Source organism: Haliotis asinina, chromosome 10, assembly GCF_037392515.1.
Source record: "Haliotis asinina isolate JCU_RB_2024 chromosome 10, JCU_Hal_asi_v2, whole genome shotgun sequence".
Taxonomy (NCBI): Eukaryota; Metazoa; Mollusca; class Gastropoda; order Lepetellida; family Haliotidae; genus Haliotis; species Haliotis asinina.
Window position 1 is genome coordinate 35,826,902 of NC_090289.1, and position 13,685 is coordinate 35,840,586.

The 13,685-nt window shown below is 39.4% G+C and overlaps 3 protein-coding genes across 3 annotated transcripts in view; 1 reads left to right on the plus strand and 2 right to left on the minus strand.

The window, feature by feature from the left end:
- Positions 1-13,685, minus strand: part of LOC137297648 (mannose-1-phosphate guanyltransferase alpha-A-like) — a 510,132-nt gene that overhangs the window by 288,472 nt on the left and 207,975 nt on the right. The window lies entirely within an intron of this gene.
- Positions 1-13,685, plus strand: part of LOC137297647 (krev interaction trapped protein 1-like) — a 31,030-nt gene that overhangs the window by 3,018 nt on the left and 14,327 nt on the right. The window contains exons 3-7 of the mRNA XM_067829547.1: positions 2,427-2,531; positions 3,181-3,319; positions 3,650-3,920; positions 10,840-10,934; positions 13,498-13,641. Of these exons, the coding sequence (XP_067685648.1) occupies positions 2,427-2,531; positions 3,181-3,319; positions 3,650-3,920; positions 10,840-10,934; positions 13,498-13,641 (754 nt within the window). The remainder of the gene's footprint in view (positions 1-2,426; positions 2,532-3,180; positions 3,320-3,649; positions 3,921-10,839; positions 10,935-13,497; positions 13,642-13,685) is intronic.
- LOC137297649 (uncharacterized) lies at positions 7,568-9,840 on the minus strand. Its single transcript, XM_067829551.1, has 4 exons — positions 9,786-9,840; positions 9,405-9,632; positions 9,103-9,203; positions 7,568-8,829 (listed from the first exon to the last, which is right to left on the minus strand). Exons 2-4 carry the CDS (start codon positions 9,610-9,612, stop codon positions 8,068-8,070), a joined length of 1,071 nt encoding a protein of 356 aa, XP_067685652.1. The 5' UTR covers positions 9,613-9,632; positions 9,786-9,840; the 3' UTR covers positions 7,568-8,067.

Sequence of the window (13,685 nt, forward strand, 5' to 3'; positions counted from 1 at the left end):
TAAGAAATGATATAAGTGTAAGAATGCTGGATAAGCATGACAAGTTAAGGTAGCTAGTGGCGCAAATGGCTTATTTGAAAACAAAACTTTAGCTTTCGGACTCGAGGAAAAGGTCTTGGGTGTCTGGTGCTTATTATACAAGCTGATTTTAGTACTGTGTAGTCTCATGGCATGACTTGGCTCATTGTGAGTCATTAAACAGAATTGTTATTGACTGTTAACTGTCTCAAATCTCACAGCCTGGTTTGTATGGTCCAGAGGCTAGATTTTTTAAACTCTCTTGGCGCTAAGACAGTTGTAAGTACTATACATTAACATTAACTTATGTCTATCTTAGCACAAAGAGAACCTCAAAAGTGTAGGCCCAGGATGGTAAAAGTAAAACTGAAAATCAAGTGCATGCTGTGCCACTGACCTTATTGTTGTTTTCTGGGTATGCAATAGGTTTTTGGACATAATGACTATGCACAGTATTATTGCCATGTATTATCATTCACGTCACACATTCTTCTGTTAGTGGCATTTAGAAGCTGGTATGATGAACAGGAATGAGTTTTGTTGAAATAGATGTGGCATTTTGCTGTAGATGCTATCACCTTTATCAAGCAGGGATATAGTTTTGTATATCCCATGCTTAATGATGGTGATAGTATAGTATTCCCAGAAATTATTGAGAATCATGTTGCGTCATGTAACTCATTACGTTTATTAACTTCTGGTGTTTTACTTACATAAACATGTTAAAACATCATCCTTTTACAGTCTCAGTCTTGTTTTAGTATTTTGTTAGACCTCCTCGCTCAGCAATGCATGCCTGAATACGCCTAGGCACACTACCCATCAAAGTTTGTAGGTAATCGTGTGACAGGGTATCCCAATATTGGACCACCTCGGCCTTCATATCTTCAATATTTCTCAGTCCCTTTTGGTTTATTCTGTCCATCATGACTCCCCACACATTCTCAATTGGGTTTAGTCTGGGCTGTAACTGGGCCAGTCTAAAACTTGAACATTTTCGCCTGACAACCACTGTTTTGTGTAGCGCGCAGTGTGTTTTGGGTCATTATCATGCTGGAAAATCCAATCATCTTCATACAATGTTTGTTCTGTCGGAAGAAGGTGACCATTTAGAATGTCAACGTATCTTTCTTTTGTCAAGTTTCCCGTGAAAACACACAATGGCGTCACTCCGCGAGCCGATATGCCACCCCACATGTGAAACTTCGGGCTATGTTTTGGTAGATAGGTTTGACAGTATCTTTGGTCCAAATTTTCACACAATTAGGGAAAAGCCAAAGAGAACTTTCATCCGAAAAGAAAACATTATCCCAATCTTGATTTTCATGAGCCTGACACCAGTTTGAACGTTTTTCCTTTTGTGCATTTTTCATCAACGGCGAGGGAAATCCACGTTTTTTCACCCAATTAAGTCTCTGTAATTCCTGCCTAACTGTTTCATTGCAAACCTGAGGACTTCCTCTGCTAATCATTTCATTTCTGATGTTCTCAACACTTTTCAATTTGCCCCTACTCACAATCTGCCCAAGTCTTTGGCGATCCACAACACTGAATTTCCTAGGCTGACCTGCCCCTGCTTTGTGCTCTATCCCGGTTCCTGTTTGAATATTCTTCAAAGTTCTGTATACTGTAGACAGAGGAATACCATGTCTACATGCTAACACTTTAGCATCAGCCTCACCCCTTTCAAAATCATCTAGAATGAGCTTTCTTTTCTCTCTTGCTGTAAATTCTGCCATGTCAACACAGGAAGCCATCTGCTCAGACAAGGGAGATAACTCTTGATGTAATGAGGTGCCTTCTAAGCCTTCAAGAGTTGTCTCCCTTATTTAGTATGCTTAGTGCATAGTGAAAGCCCTTTTTCCAATCTTAGCATCATTAGAAAAAAACAAAGATTTTCTCAATAATTTCTGGGAACACTGTATTTTCACTGAAACATCACATTCATTGCAGTAAAGAAGTTCTCCATAAAATCGTTCCTGTTCACAAACATTGTGGTGTCCTTTTGCTTCAAGCAATGTATCAATATCTATTCAACAATGGAGGCCTCACAGGTGGGGAGGTTAGAAGGTCCTCAACCCTTGCCTTGTAAGTCAATGTGACTGCTGCCTGTTTTCGTAGGAGGTGACTAACGGGATCGGATAGTCAGGCTCGCTGACTTGATTGACACGTCATCGGTTCCCAGTCGCGCATATCGATGCTCTTGCTGTTGATCTGTGGATTGTCTGGTCCAGACTCGGTTATTTACAGACCGCTACCATATAGCTGGAATATTGCTGAGTGCGGCGTAAAACTGAACTCCCTCCCTCCCTCCCTCCCTCACTCACTCACTGCTGCTTGTGTACATTATAACCCCTGATAACAGATAACATAGAACACAGAGTAGACTTCAGCTGTTGGTGTTTCAGGAGAGAGGGCTATACAGGTTCCGCCCCATCAGTCAGACAGTTCCCGAGGGTCCAGGGACTCCTTGTCTAGGTTCTCCCTATTCTGTGTGCCAGTTTCACAGCTCGGTAAGTTCCCATGAGATTTGCACTAATACATCACACATGAATCAAGCACTTTGAAATGGTGATAGTATCTCAGTTCTTGCTACTGCAACTGAAGGAAGGTCATGTGACATCCCATATCACATGAAATGACCTTTCATTTGCCCATTCAGAAGGCCATTTATGAGATGAGAAACATTACAGTTTACAAATGATGAATTGAGAATTTTGTCTTATTATATTTCAAAGTATATTTTTGAATGAAGTCACCATTTGAAACTTGTTTTCTGATTGGCTGGTGTGGACTTCTAGTTAGTACCAAGTAATATCATAAGACAGTTACCAAAAGTTGACATGGCCTCTGATTGGATGTTCCCAATTCCTGGTTTGGCAGGAACAAGAATTAAGACCTAATTTGAATGAAATTAACCCTGACATGAAGTCTGTGATAGAAAGTACACGAGTACCAAACAACATAATTGTACACAAGATTATATTTGCTATTAACATTATGTCCATGTACACCTTTGTGTAGTTATTTTACATCCATGAGGTCTCAGAGAGAATTAAAATATGATCTGATATGGAAGTCTTTTTATGATGACTTTGAAAAGGAAGTCTGTAAACTGATCTGAATGAGGGGACCTGACGTTGTGTGTTTGATGTTATATAGAGAAGTTAAACAAACGCTACGTGGACCAGGCTCAGAATGCTCCAGGCTTCTACTCCATGGAAGCAGTCATCGAGATGCTCAGCAACGGCAGTGTCAACTTCCCTTCACCAACATTGCCCCTGCTCCAGCACCTGGAAAAGTAAGGAGTATAGTTGAGGGGATCAAAGTTATCACGGGGCCTTATATCAGAGCTCCAGCTTATTCCAGACAAAACTCTCAGAGCTTTAAGTTATTCTTCATGACATGTTTAGAGTTTTCATGCTTTAGCATACATTGAGATGGTCAGTGGTCTGTGGTTCCTATTTGTTTTCGCAAAAACAAATGGAACAGTAGACAAAAATGCCTATGGAGTTTGTAGGCCATTATAATATGACCTTACTGCATTGGACAGAGACATGAAACAAAATAAAGCCTAACTAAGTCACCCAAAATCTGACAGTGATTTGATGTGACATGTTCCTGTCTGCAGCTGGCTCCGTGAGAAGCACATGAGGTCTGGTGCTGTGGAGGCATTGTTCCGTTCACGGGCAGAGTACAGGATGCGTCTGACGGTACACAACCCAGTCTTCCTCCCCAGCAGGATCTCCCCCGAGGACAGTGGAACTCAGAACATGGGAGATCTTCCTCCTGAAATTCAACTCACAGCCAATGAAGCCCGAGCCAAAATGTTGTCCATAGAAAAGTGTGATATTGTTGTTATCAACCCCTTGTTTGGGTCCGGCCTGCAGTACAAGACAAAGGTTTGTTACAAGAATCTATTCTTAAATTCAGGTTCAAATATGATTCTTTTCACCTTATCAACCTGTCGTGCGTATAATGGTCGTCTCAGACAGTCTTTTCAAGATCGTATCACGCGGTTACTCTGTATAATCAGTGATGTGTATTTGAAGTCCCCGGGATGTGATTTGTAAATCGCATGTATTTGTTTAGTAATCCCTGAGATGTGACTTGTTAACCAAGGTTTTGAAATAACTTTGTCCTTTTATCACTGACCGTAAAATATCACATGCTTGGAAACTTCCAATATGTAATGGCAACATCTGGTTTTAAAACCTGCAACCCTTTGCTCTCTAGCTTGGCTGTTTTATCCACTAGACTATGAAGGATTGCTGCAAAGAATGAGATCTTTCGTCAGTATGGACCATGTGTTCCTCATGAGATGGGCACTGCAGGCAGCGCACATGCAGTTTGTGGAATACACAAGTTTTTCATGAAAATCGGCCAGGTTATAGCCGTGTGATGTCAACACACTCGCTATACTGTGTACCCCATGGAGATATGTTATAAGGCACCGGGGCCAAGTGGTATCGATCAATCTATATTATTTTAAAAGCTATTTTACACAAAAAGGTTGGTAAGTTAAAGACATCCCTCCTCACAGGACATCCCTCCTCACAGGGTTCACTAAATATATATGAAGAAAAAGACACGATTTGGACTTTAAGATGACTAGAAATCAGCCAAGTCAGATGTGGCCTGACTGACTTAAGGCACAGGGGCAGTGGGGTAGCCTAGTGGTTAAAGTGTTTCCCCGTCATGCTGAAGCCTGTTTCCAGATCCCAAATGGGTACATTGTGTGAGGCCCATTTCTGGTGTCCATGATATTGCTGGAATATTGCTAAAAGTTGCAGAAAACTAAACTCAGTGCATGTCACATTTTCATCTAGCATTTGACCTGACACCCAACAGATGGATAAGGGGAACTTGGTCTAGGGGTAAAAAGCAATTACGATGATCTGTTTTTCAGGTTCGCTGACTTTGTTGATACATGTCATTATATCTCAGTTGCATAGACTGATGCTGATGATGTCAGTCATTGGATTATCTGGTCCACAAACTTGATTATTACCAGACCTCCCTTGTATAGCTGGAAAATTGTTGCAGTAGAGACAAACAACCAAACTCAGTATGGTAGGGCAATCAGACTGAACAGCATTTTCATTGTTGTTTTAGACTGTGCTTACCATTGCTTCAGCTGTATTGTCCCATGAAGGTTGGGGATAGAATAGGCCTTCAGCAACCCATGCTTGCCATAAAAGGCTACTCTGCTTGTCATAAGAGGCGTCTAATGGGATCGGGTAGTCAAGCTAGCTGACTTGGTTGACACATGTCATCGGTTCCCAATGAGCCATTTTCCAGTTTTGCCGTTTAGAGTTATCTGCCCTCTGTGACACGTGACCGCGGGCATGACGACACGTAAACAACAGCTGTCAGGTTGACGTTCCGTTTGTTTTGTCGACAGACGATATTGTTTACCTTTGGCCTGCTATCATTATTTGAAGAAAATATCAAGTATGTTCTCGTCAAAGACTGTACCACAGTTGAAAATGTATTTGAAAGATCGTGGTGTGACATTTACAGGCTACATTCGTCGCGAATTGATCACTTTGTGCGAGTGTGTTGCCAACTTGAATTTGCCCGTCTTGCATGATGTTTCCGATGTAAACTGCGCATCCCAAACATTATCACACCTGAACATTAATTCTGATCCCTTCCTTATACCCGGCTACTCTAACAGTTTGTCACAATCCCCGGAAATTGGAATATATGACGTATTTAATTACTTGGTGTCGTTCAGGCCCGATTACGACAGAAGGAAGCTCCGTGCTTACAAATCTTTTCAAGACTATCGCTTGTATGCTGATGGGCATGTCAACAGTGTAGAGTATGTTGATGCTACTGACACCGTCGGAATTTTTAAAGCATCTGTGAAGCCAACACAACGGGACAAGACCTACTTAAAGTCCGAGTTCTACAACCTATGGATTGCTGTGGACAAAATGAATGTTGACATTAAGACCGCTTACTGTCAGTGCCCAGGAGGGTAAGTGATCTAACACTGGGAAGGTCTAAATCTCATAATGATCCTTAAAATTAAATGGATTGGCTGTTTTTGACTACATAGCATAAAACTTAAACAAGCTTAAATACCATTAAAGCCAAATTTCCCTACTATCTTCAATTTGCAAAGAAACAACCAGTCCCAAATTCTTGGAAACAATGAGCATTTATATCCTTGTTTCAGTGGATCATAGCCAATATTTGTAAGTTCCTAATATTTCTGTATACGTAGTCAGAATACTGTGAAAGTAGTTATTGATGTTGCTAATGAAGATTACATATTCAATATTTGTTGAAGTAACCGTTATCCTGAAAAATAAAACCCTTTATGAATATTCTTTTCACATATTTCAGTTCTGATGGAGCCTGCAGACATATAGCACCAACACTTTTTGATATTGAAGCTTTTGAGAAAAAGAGCATCACTGATGGCCCTTCCCTTTGGACCAAAAGACCAAGACCTCATGATGAGCCTGTGCCACTGGCTCACCTAAAAGTCAAGAAAATCAGGTACAAAAAGAAAAACGAGGATATATGGGGATTTTCAATACATTAGTCTGTAAGTGGTCAATAATATATAACATAATCTGGTTTTAAATAAATGACAAACAACAGGAAATAAATGGAAATATATTTAATGTTGCTATATGTATAACCAATCTGTACTGTGTTGCAGTTATGGACAAACGCTTGCTGACACAAGTAGTGACTATGGCCAGGATACTTTTGATCCTCGACCAATAAGTGACAGATCAAATCCATCACTTGAACAGGTGGCCAATTTTGCAGCCTCACTGCATCAGGTTAGAATGACTGAAATATTTCTATTTCAGTTTGCAACATGTGATATGTAGCTTAAACATGAAAATGTTAAGTATTCATATAAAAGTTTTTGGAAAAGGTGAAATCAGTGAATATCTATCTGTGAAACAATGCACTTAATGCTTATAACACTTCCAATGTGGAATCATGACAGAAAAGGACAGTTTTCAGTGTTCAGCACGAGATGTATCCCAGGTGAACTATATTATATATGTATTATGTAACTTATCCAAAACTTTCACATTTGCAGATCAATCCTAATACTTGTGCCTTGGAGAGCCTCCTTGATCCCACTGACACACAGATTCAAGCAATGAAAATTAATGAGGGATGTGTTGCTATGTCCCTACTCAAGAAACTAGAGGCCCTTGAGTTGCCTCCTTGTTCTGACATTTCTGAGGACATTATTGATAGACTGAAATATTGTCCTGATGACATTAGTTACATTGAACATGAAACAACAGGGCAGAGTGAGAATCCTACATGGTCAGTTATGAGAAAAGGCATGGTGACTAGTTCAAATTTTAAACGTGTTTGCACCAGGGCAGATGCTTTTGAAAAGAACAAAAACATTGACTGCTCAAAGTTAGTGAAATGTTTGCTCCATGACAGTCTTAGCACTGACATTAGCAATGTACCATCTGCTATTGTGTGGGGTAAGAAAAGGGAAAGCAAGGCCAAAGAAATGTACACACAGAATGAAAGAAGGAGACATACAAAATTATCTGTGAAAATAAAAGGTTTATTGATTGATAAGGAAAATCCTTTCCTTGGTACTTCAGTGGATGGTACAGTTGAATGTCAATGCAAAGAAAATCATCAAGACAAACTGTTAGAAATTAAATGTCCATGGGCTTTGCGAGACTGTGATCCTAAAAGTGCTGCACAAAATAGGGGGTGTTACCTGAAAGATGGTAATTGGCACCTTAAAGATGACAGTGATTATTATTATCAAATTCAAGGCCAATTAGGCATATATGGATTTCAGTCCTGTGATCTGGTCATTTACACAAGGAAAGGTATACATGTTATTAATGTACCTTTTCATGAACAATTCTTTGAGTCTATGATCAGAAAAATCAAATCTATTTATGTAAAACAATTGCTTCCTTCATTGCTGCAGACTTTAAACAAGTAAAATAGATGAAGACTTTTGTCAGCTCTGACTGAAACTTCCTGTTTACTGTATGAGGTACATGTATTTCTTTTGAATGAACCCAAAGTCTACTTAGCAAGAACATTGTCCAAGTTACACAGTGAAGCTGCCACATTCACACACTGACAAAGAGAACCTTTCATTTTCAAAGGAATAACACCCTGTAATAGTTTATATTCTTTCAGCCTACCAATAGCTCTCTCAACATGTATTCTAGCGCTTGCTATTCTAGTTTTGGTAACTGCTACTGAACTGAGTTGTCTCCCATGAGAAAATGGTGGTATGTTGAGAGTTGCCTTCTTAAAGGCTAACAGATCTCTTATTAAAAAGCCTCTATCAGCCATGATGTCATCATGTTCAGAGAGTAAATCTAAGAAACCAGACTGCTGAACTATCTTCCTATCTGAAATGCTGCCTGACCATAATTTTGAAACAAAAGTAAATGAACCTTTAGGAGAGCAAGCAACCAAACACTTTAAGGTATTTCTATGTTTATAAGATGACCATGTTACTCTCTGGCTGGAAGGAATGCTTGGTTTTTGAAGTAGAAATTCTGTACAATCAATAACTGCTTTGGTATTTGGAAAATATTTAAAACATTTAGGAAGATTGTGTTTCACCTGTCTTGTGGAAGGCCACTTGATAAGAAAACATAATTCTTTGCACATCAGATTGATCCATGTGTTGAAAATTCTACTTATGTGGGAATTTGAAACACCAAATAAATCTGACAACTGCTCCACATCATTAGCTCGCCGTAGACGCATCAGAGTGATGATGAATTCCTCATACAGAGAGAGCAGTCTTGAGGGGCCTCTGCTGGATTTTTGCTGCAATACAAAGTAGGAAATTGTTAACATTTACTCTGCTGTACCATTTACATTGTGAACTGATGTTGTCAGAAACTATTTTGGAAATAATGCACTGGTTGCCAGCTAAAATTCAGAGATGTATTAATTAGGAACATTCTTTATTATCAGTAGTATGTCTTTATGTTCTGACCATAATAAACTATTTCTGAAAATGTAACCAGTATGGAATGGTGTATATAGTATGTAAGATCCTTTGATATGTTCTGACATGACCACTAATGACAAACACACCCCATCCTGCTTTGTCTCACTTTGTCCTCTCCAGTAGGTCATCCTGGCAGCCTTGTCTTTCAGCCAGTTGAACACCAACATGAGCATGGCAATACTGAGCCCTGTTGTAAATGTGTAAAACTGATCATCTATCTTCATTGACTATGTGAAGTTGAATAATAAATTAAACATGAATGTTATATTTTGCTTACAGTGCAAAACCCCAAAGGATTTATCAGTGTAATAATTAAGTAATTTCATTTATATATGCAGGTATTTTGTATGTATTTATGTTAATACACAACAACATGTAATATATTTACCAGTGTAAAACTTGCTGCTTTTGTTGTTTTTAGTGATGTTATCCATTGTTATTTTTTTTGTCAACATCTTGGGGTTCTGCAGCATATCATCTGTGTATGTGCTGATGTCATCAAAACACAGGTTTGTTTGTGTAGAGGCATCAGCAGTAGATTTGACAGTGCAGTAGGCATGATCACCAAGAGCTGTCATTGGACCAACAATGTCCATGCCCGTTTGAATTTCACCTGCTAAATAATTGAACATAATTAGACCGAACGAATATTAACATAGAGCATATACAAGTATGTACAATTATCACATAAAAAGGATTCAATCCAAAACAAGACAATGCATTAATTGTAAAGCAACATGCTAAAGTGAATGTTTTTAAACATGCATACATTTGGTAGGTAAGACATCATCCTCCACACTTCTCTTTTCGCATGGAGTGTCTGAAGTCACTCAATCAGCCTGTCTATGACGAGGTGGTGGTCTGGGCTTCGAGGGCGTGGAGGTTACAGGGACTGGGTCGGGGAAATCCACAGTTGGTCCACGGCCACCTGACAGAATATTTATAAACCAGTTGTAGTTAACACGAGCACTGAAACAACAGTTTAAAAATTTGCATAGGTGCATTATTTTACAACATGTAACCACTTATATATCTGTGACTCAGGTTGTAGTTTTTTTCATTGTTCGAGAGATTAATGATTTGCATTGACGATACATGCTCAATTTTCACTTTCACCTGACGCAAACAAACACAGCAGAGTAGCATATTCACAAAAAAACTCACCTACGAAGTGTTTGGAACAAATGTACGTGTGCCTCGTGATGCTTTTCACATCAAATCCCTCTCGACCACAGGCCCTCGTCCACCTCAAACATTTCTCCGGTTGACTCTTCGGTTTCGGAAAAGGAATAAAAAATACGTGTGCCATGTCATGGCGATCCTTGTACCTGTTATCAGACTTGCACAAGCCATAGCAACAGTGGTGGAAAGGCATCTTCAACTTCTCTCGGTGTACACGTCAGATAGTGGTCGGTGCACCGTCAAACACGTTACAAAATTTGACAGCCGTTTGTTTTGACCGTTTGCCCGCGGTCACGTGGTTTTGCAAAGGGACATCACTCTAAACGAACTTTTGTCGCGAAACTGGAAAATGGCTTATTGCACAGATGTTGCTCCTGTTGTTGAACACTGGATTGTCTGGTCCAGACTCAGTTATTTACAGACCGCTACCATATAGCTGGCATATTGTTGAGTGTGGCGTAAAACTAAACTCACTCACTCTGGCTGCCGTAAATAAGTTTAGACCAGGCAATCTAGTGTTTGATATCAGCAGCATCTTCAGTAGAATCGTTTTCTTAAATTTAGATGTAGATAGTTTGTCATGGGATTCTGTCCACCCTGTGATTATCTCCCTTGTAGTGAACAACTCTGTATGTTTGCAGGTGAACAGATTGATAGAGAACAACTTCTGGCCCCAAAAACCTGACTATGGCAGGATAGTGGTTCCAGACCCCAACAGTCGTTCTGGAAAACCTGAGTATGTATCTGTCCATGCTCTTTGTGATGCATTTCTGCTAATATAAGTATGTGTGCGTCTACTTTAACATGTATTACTGCTGGTATTTGTTGGAACAAATCTACATCTGCTCAACCCACATCTCTGATGATCTGTTGATATATGTCTGAAATATACCACCCAGAAGTAATGTTTATGTACATCTCATTCCACTAGCAGAGGAATAAGTGTTGATATATTTCTTAGTACACATCCCGATAAACTAATGTTAATATATGGCTGACACCCTCCACCCCCACTATGAACTATTGATATATGTCTTAATACACCTCCTAATAAAATAATGTTAATATATGTCTAAATACACCACCAAGTGAACTAATGCTAATATATATCTAAATACACCCTCTCCCTTCTACCCCCACAATGAACTATTTATATATGTCTTAATACACCTCCCAATAAAATAATGTTGATATATGTCTAAATACACCACCAAGTGAACTAATGCTAATATATATCTAAATACACCCTCTCCCTTCTACCCCCACAATGAACTGATGATATATGTCTTTATACACCTCCCTGTAAACAAATGTTGATATATGTCTAAATACACCACCAAGTGAACTAATGCTAATATATATCTAAATACACCCTCTCCCTTCTACCCCCACAATGAACTGATGATATATGTCTTTATACACCTCCCTGTAAACAAATGTTGATATATGTCTAAATACACCACCAAGTGAACTAATGCTAATATATATCTAAATACACCCTCTCCCTTCTACCCCCACAATGAACTGATGATATATGTCTTTATACACCTCCCTGTAAACAAATGTTGATAATATGTCTAAATACACCACCAAGTGAACTAATGCTAATATATATCTAAATACACCCTCTCCCTTCTACCCCCACAATGAACTGATGATATATGTCTTTATACACCTCCCTGTAAACAAATGTTGATATATGTCTAAATACACCACCAAGTGAACTAATGCTAATATATATCTAAATACACCCTCTCCCTTCTACCCCCACAATGAACTGATGATATATGTCTTTATACACCTCCCTGTAAACAAATGTTGATAATATGCCTAAATACACCACCAAGTGAACTAATGCTAATATATATCTAAATACACCCTCTCCCTTCTACCCCCACAATGAACTGATGATATATGTCTTTATACACCTCCCTGTAAACAAATGTTGATAATATGTCTAAATACACCACCAGGTGAACTAATGCTAATATATATCTAAATACACCCTCTCCCTTCTACCCCCACAATGAACTGATGATATATGTCTTTATACACCTCCCTGTAAACAAATGTTGATAATATGTCTAAATACACCACCAGGTGAACTAATGCTAATATATATCTAAATACACCCTCTCCCTTCTACCCCCACAATGAACTGATGATATATGTCTTTATACACCTCCCTGTAAACAAATGTTGATAATATGCCTAAATACACCACCAGGTAAGCTCATATTAATATATGCACGAATACACCCTCCCCCTCCACCCCCTCAATGAACTGTTGATACATGTGTGAATACACCACCTGGTGAACGATGATATGTGTCTTAATGCTCCTTCCGACAAACTAATCTTGATATATATGTGAATACACCCTCCCCCTCCACCCCCTCAATAAACTGTTGATACATGTGTGAATACACCACCTGGTGAACTGATGATATGTGTCTTAATGCTCCTTCCGACAAACTAATCTTGATATATATGTGAATACACCCTCCCCCTCCACCCCCTCAATAAACTGTTGATACATGTGTGAATACACCACCTGGTGAACTGATGATATGTGTCTTAATGCTCCTTCCGACAAACTAATCTTGATATATATGTGAATACACCCTCCCCCTCCACCCCCTCAATAAACTGTTGATGCATGTGTGAATACACCACCTGGTGAACTGATGATATGTGTCTTAATGCTCCTTCCGACAAACTAATCTTGATATATATGTGAATACACCCTCCCCCTCCACCCCCTCAATGAACTGTTGATACATGTGTGAATACACCACCTGATGAACGATGATATGTGTCTTAATGCTCCTTCTGACAAACTAATCTTGATATATATGTGAATACACCCTCCCCCTCCCCCTCCACCCCCACAATGAAATGTTGATACATGTGTGAATACACCACTCAATTAACTAATGTCGATATATATCTTAATACACCATCAGGTCAACTAATGTTGATATAGAAACATGTTTTCAGTCGAATGTCTTTGGCTTTTGGATATTTGCTGTATGGATTGTCCTCTCTGGCTTTGCCTTCTACTGATGACTGACAATACTAATAATGCTGATAGGATGTTACCATGGATGCACAGAACTTATGCTTTAACCGTCAGCCAGGCTAAAGGACACTGTAGGCGAACATAATGGATGCCTGACTCAGAATCTGCTGGTACCCCAAATCATCACTAACTGCCTGTCTTATCATGCTGTGAGTCTTGTAAAGTGTCTGATCTGTCTGAGCCAGCTAAACACTCAGTACACTGCATGGTATTTCAGAGACATGCGGTGGCGAGAGAAGTACCCTGTCCACAGCCGTGCTGCTGAAGGTGACCTTGATGGTGTGAAGTCGCTGCTGAGTCAAGGCCAGCCTCATTCCAAGAAAGATTCCATATCATGGGCACCTATACACTATGCAGCATGGTAACTGCTTCATTAACCTAACTTGCTTGGCTCATCCTCATGTA

Coding starts and splice junctions, on each gene's coding strand:
- LOC137297649 (XM_067829551.1), bottom strand. CDS start 9,612: ATGGACATTGTTGGTCCAATGACAGCTCTTGGTGATCATGCCTACTGC. Junction 9,204..9,404: donor AAGCAGCAAGTTTTACACTG/GTAAATATATTA, acceptor CATTTACAACAG/GGCTCAGTATTGCCATGCTC. Junction 8,830..9,102: donor GTGAGACAAAGCAGGATGGG/GTGTGTTTGTCA, acceptor TTTGTATTGCAG/CAAAAATCCAGCAGAGGCCC.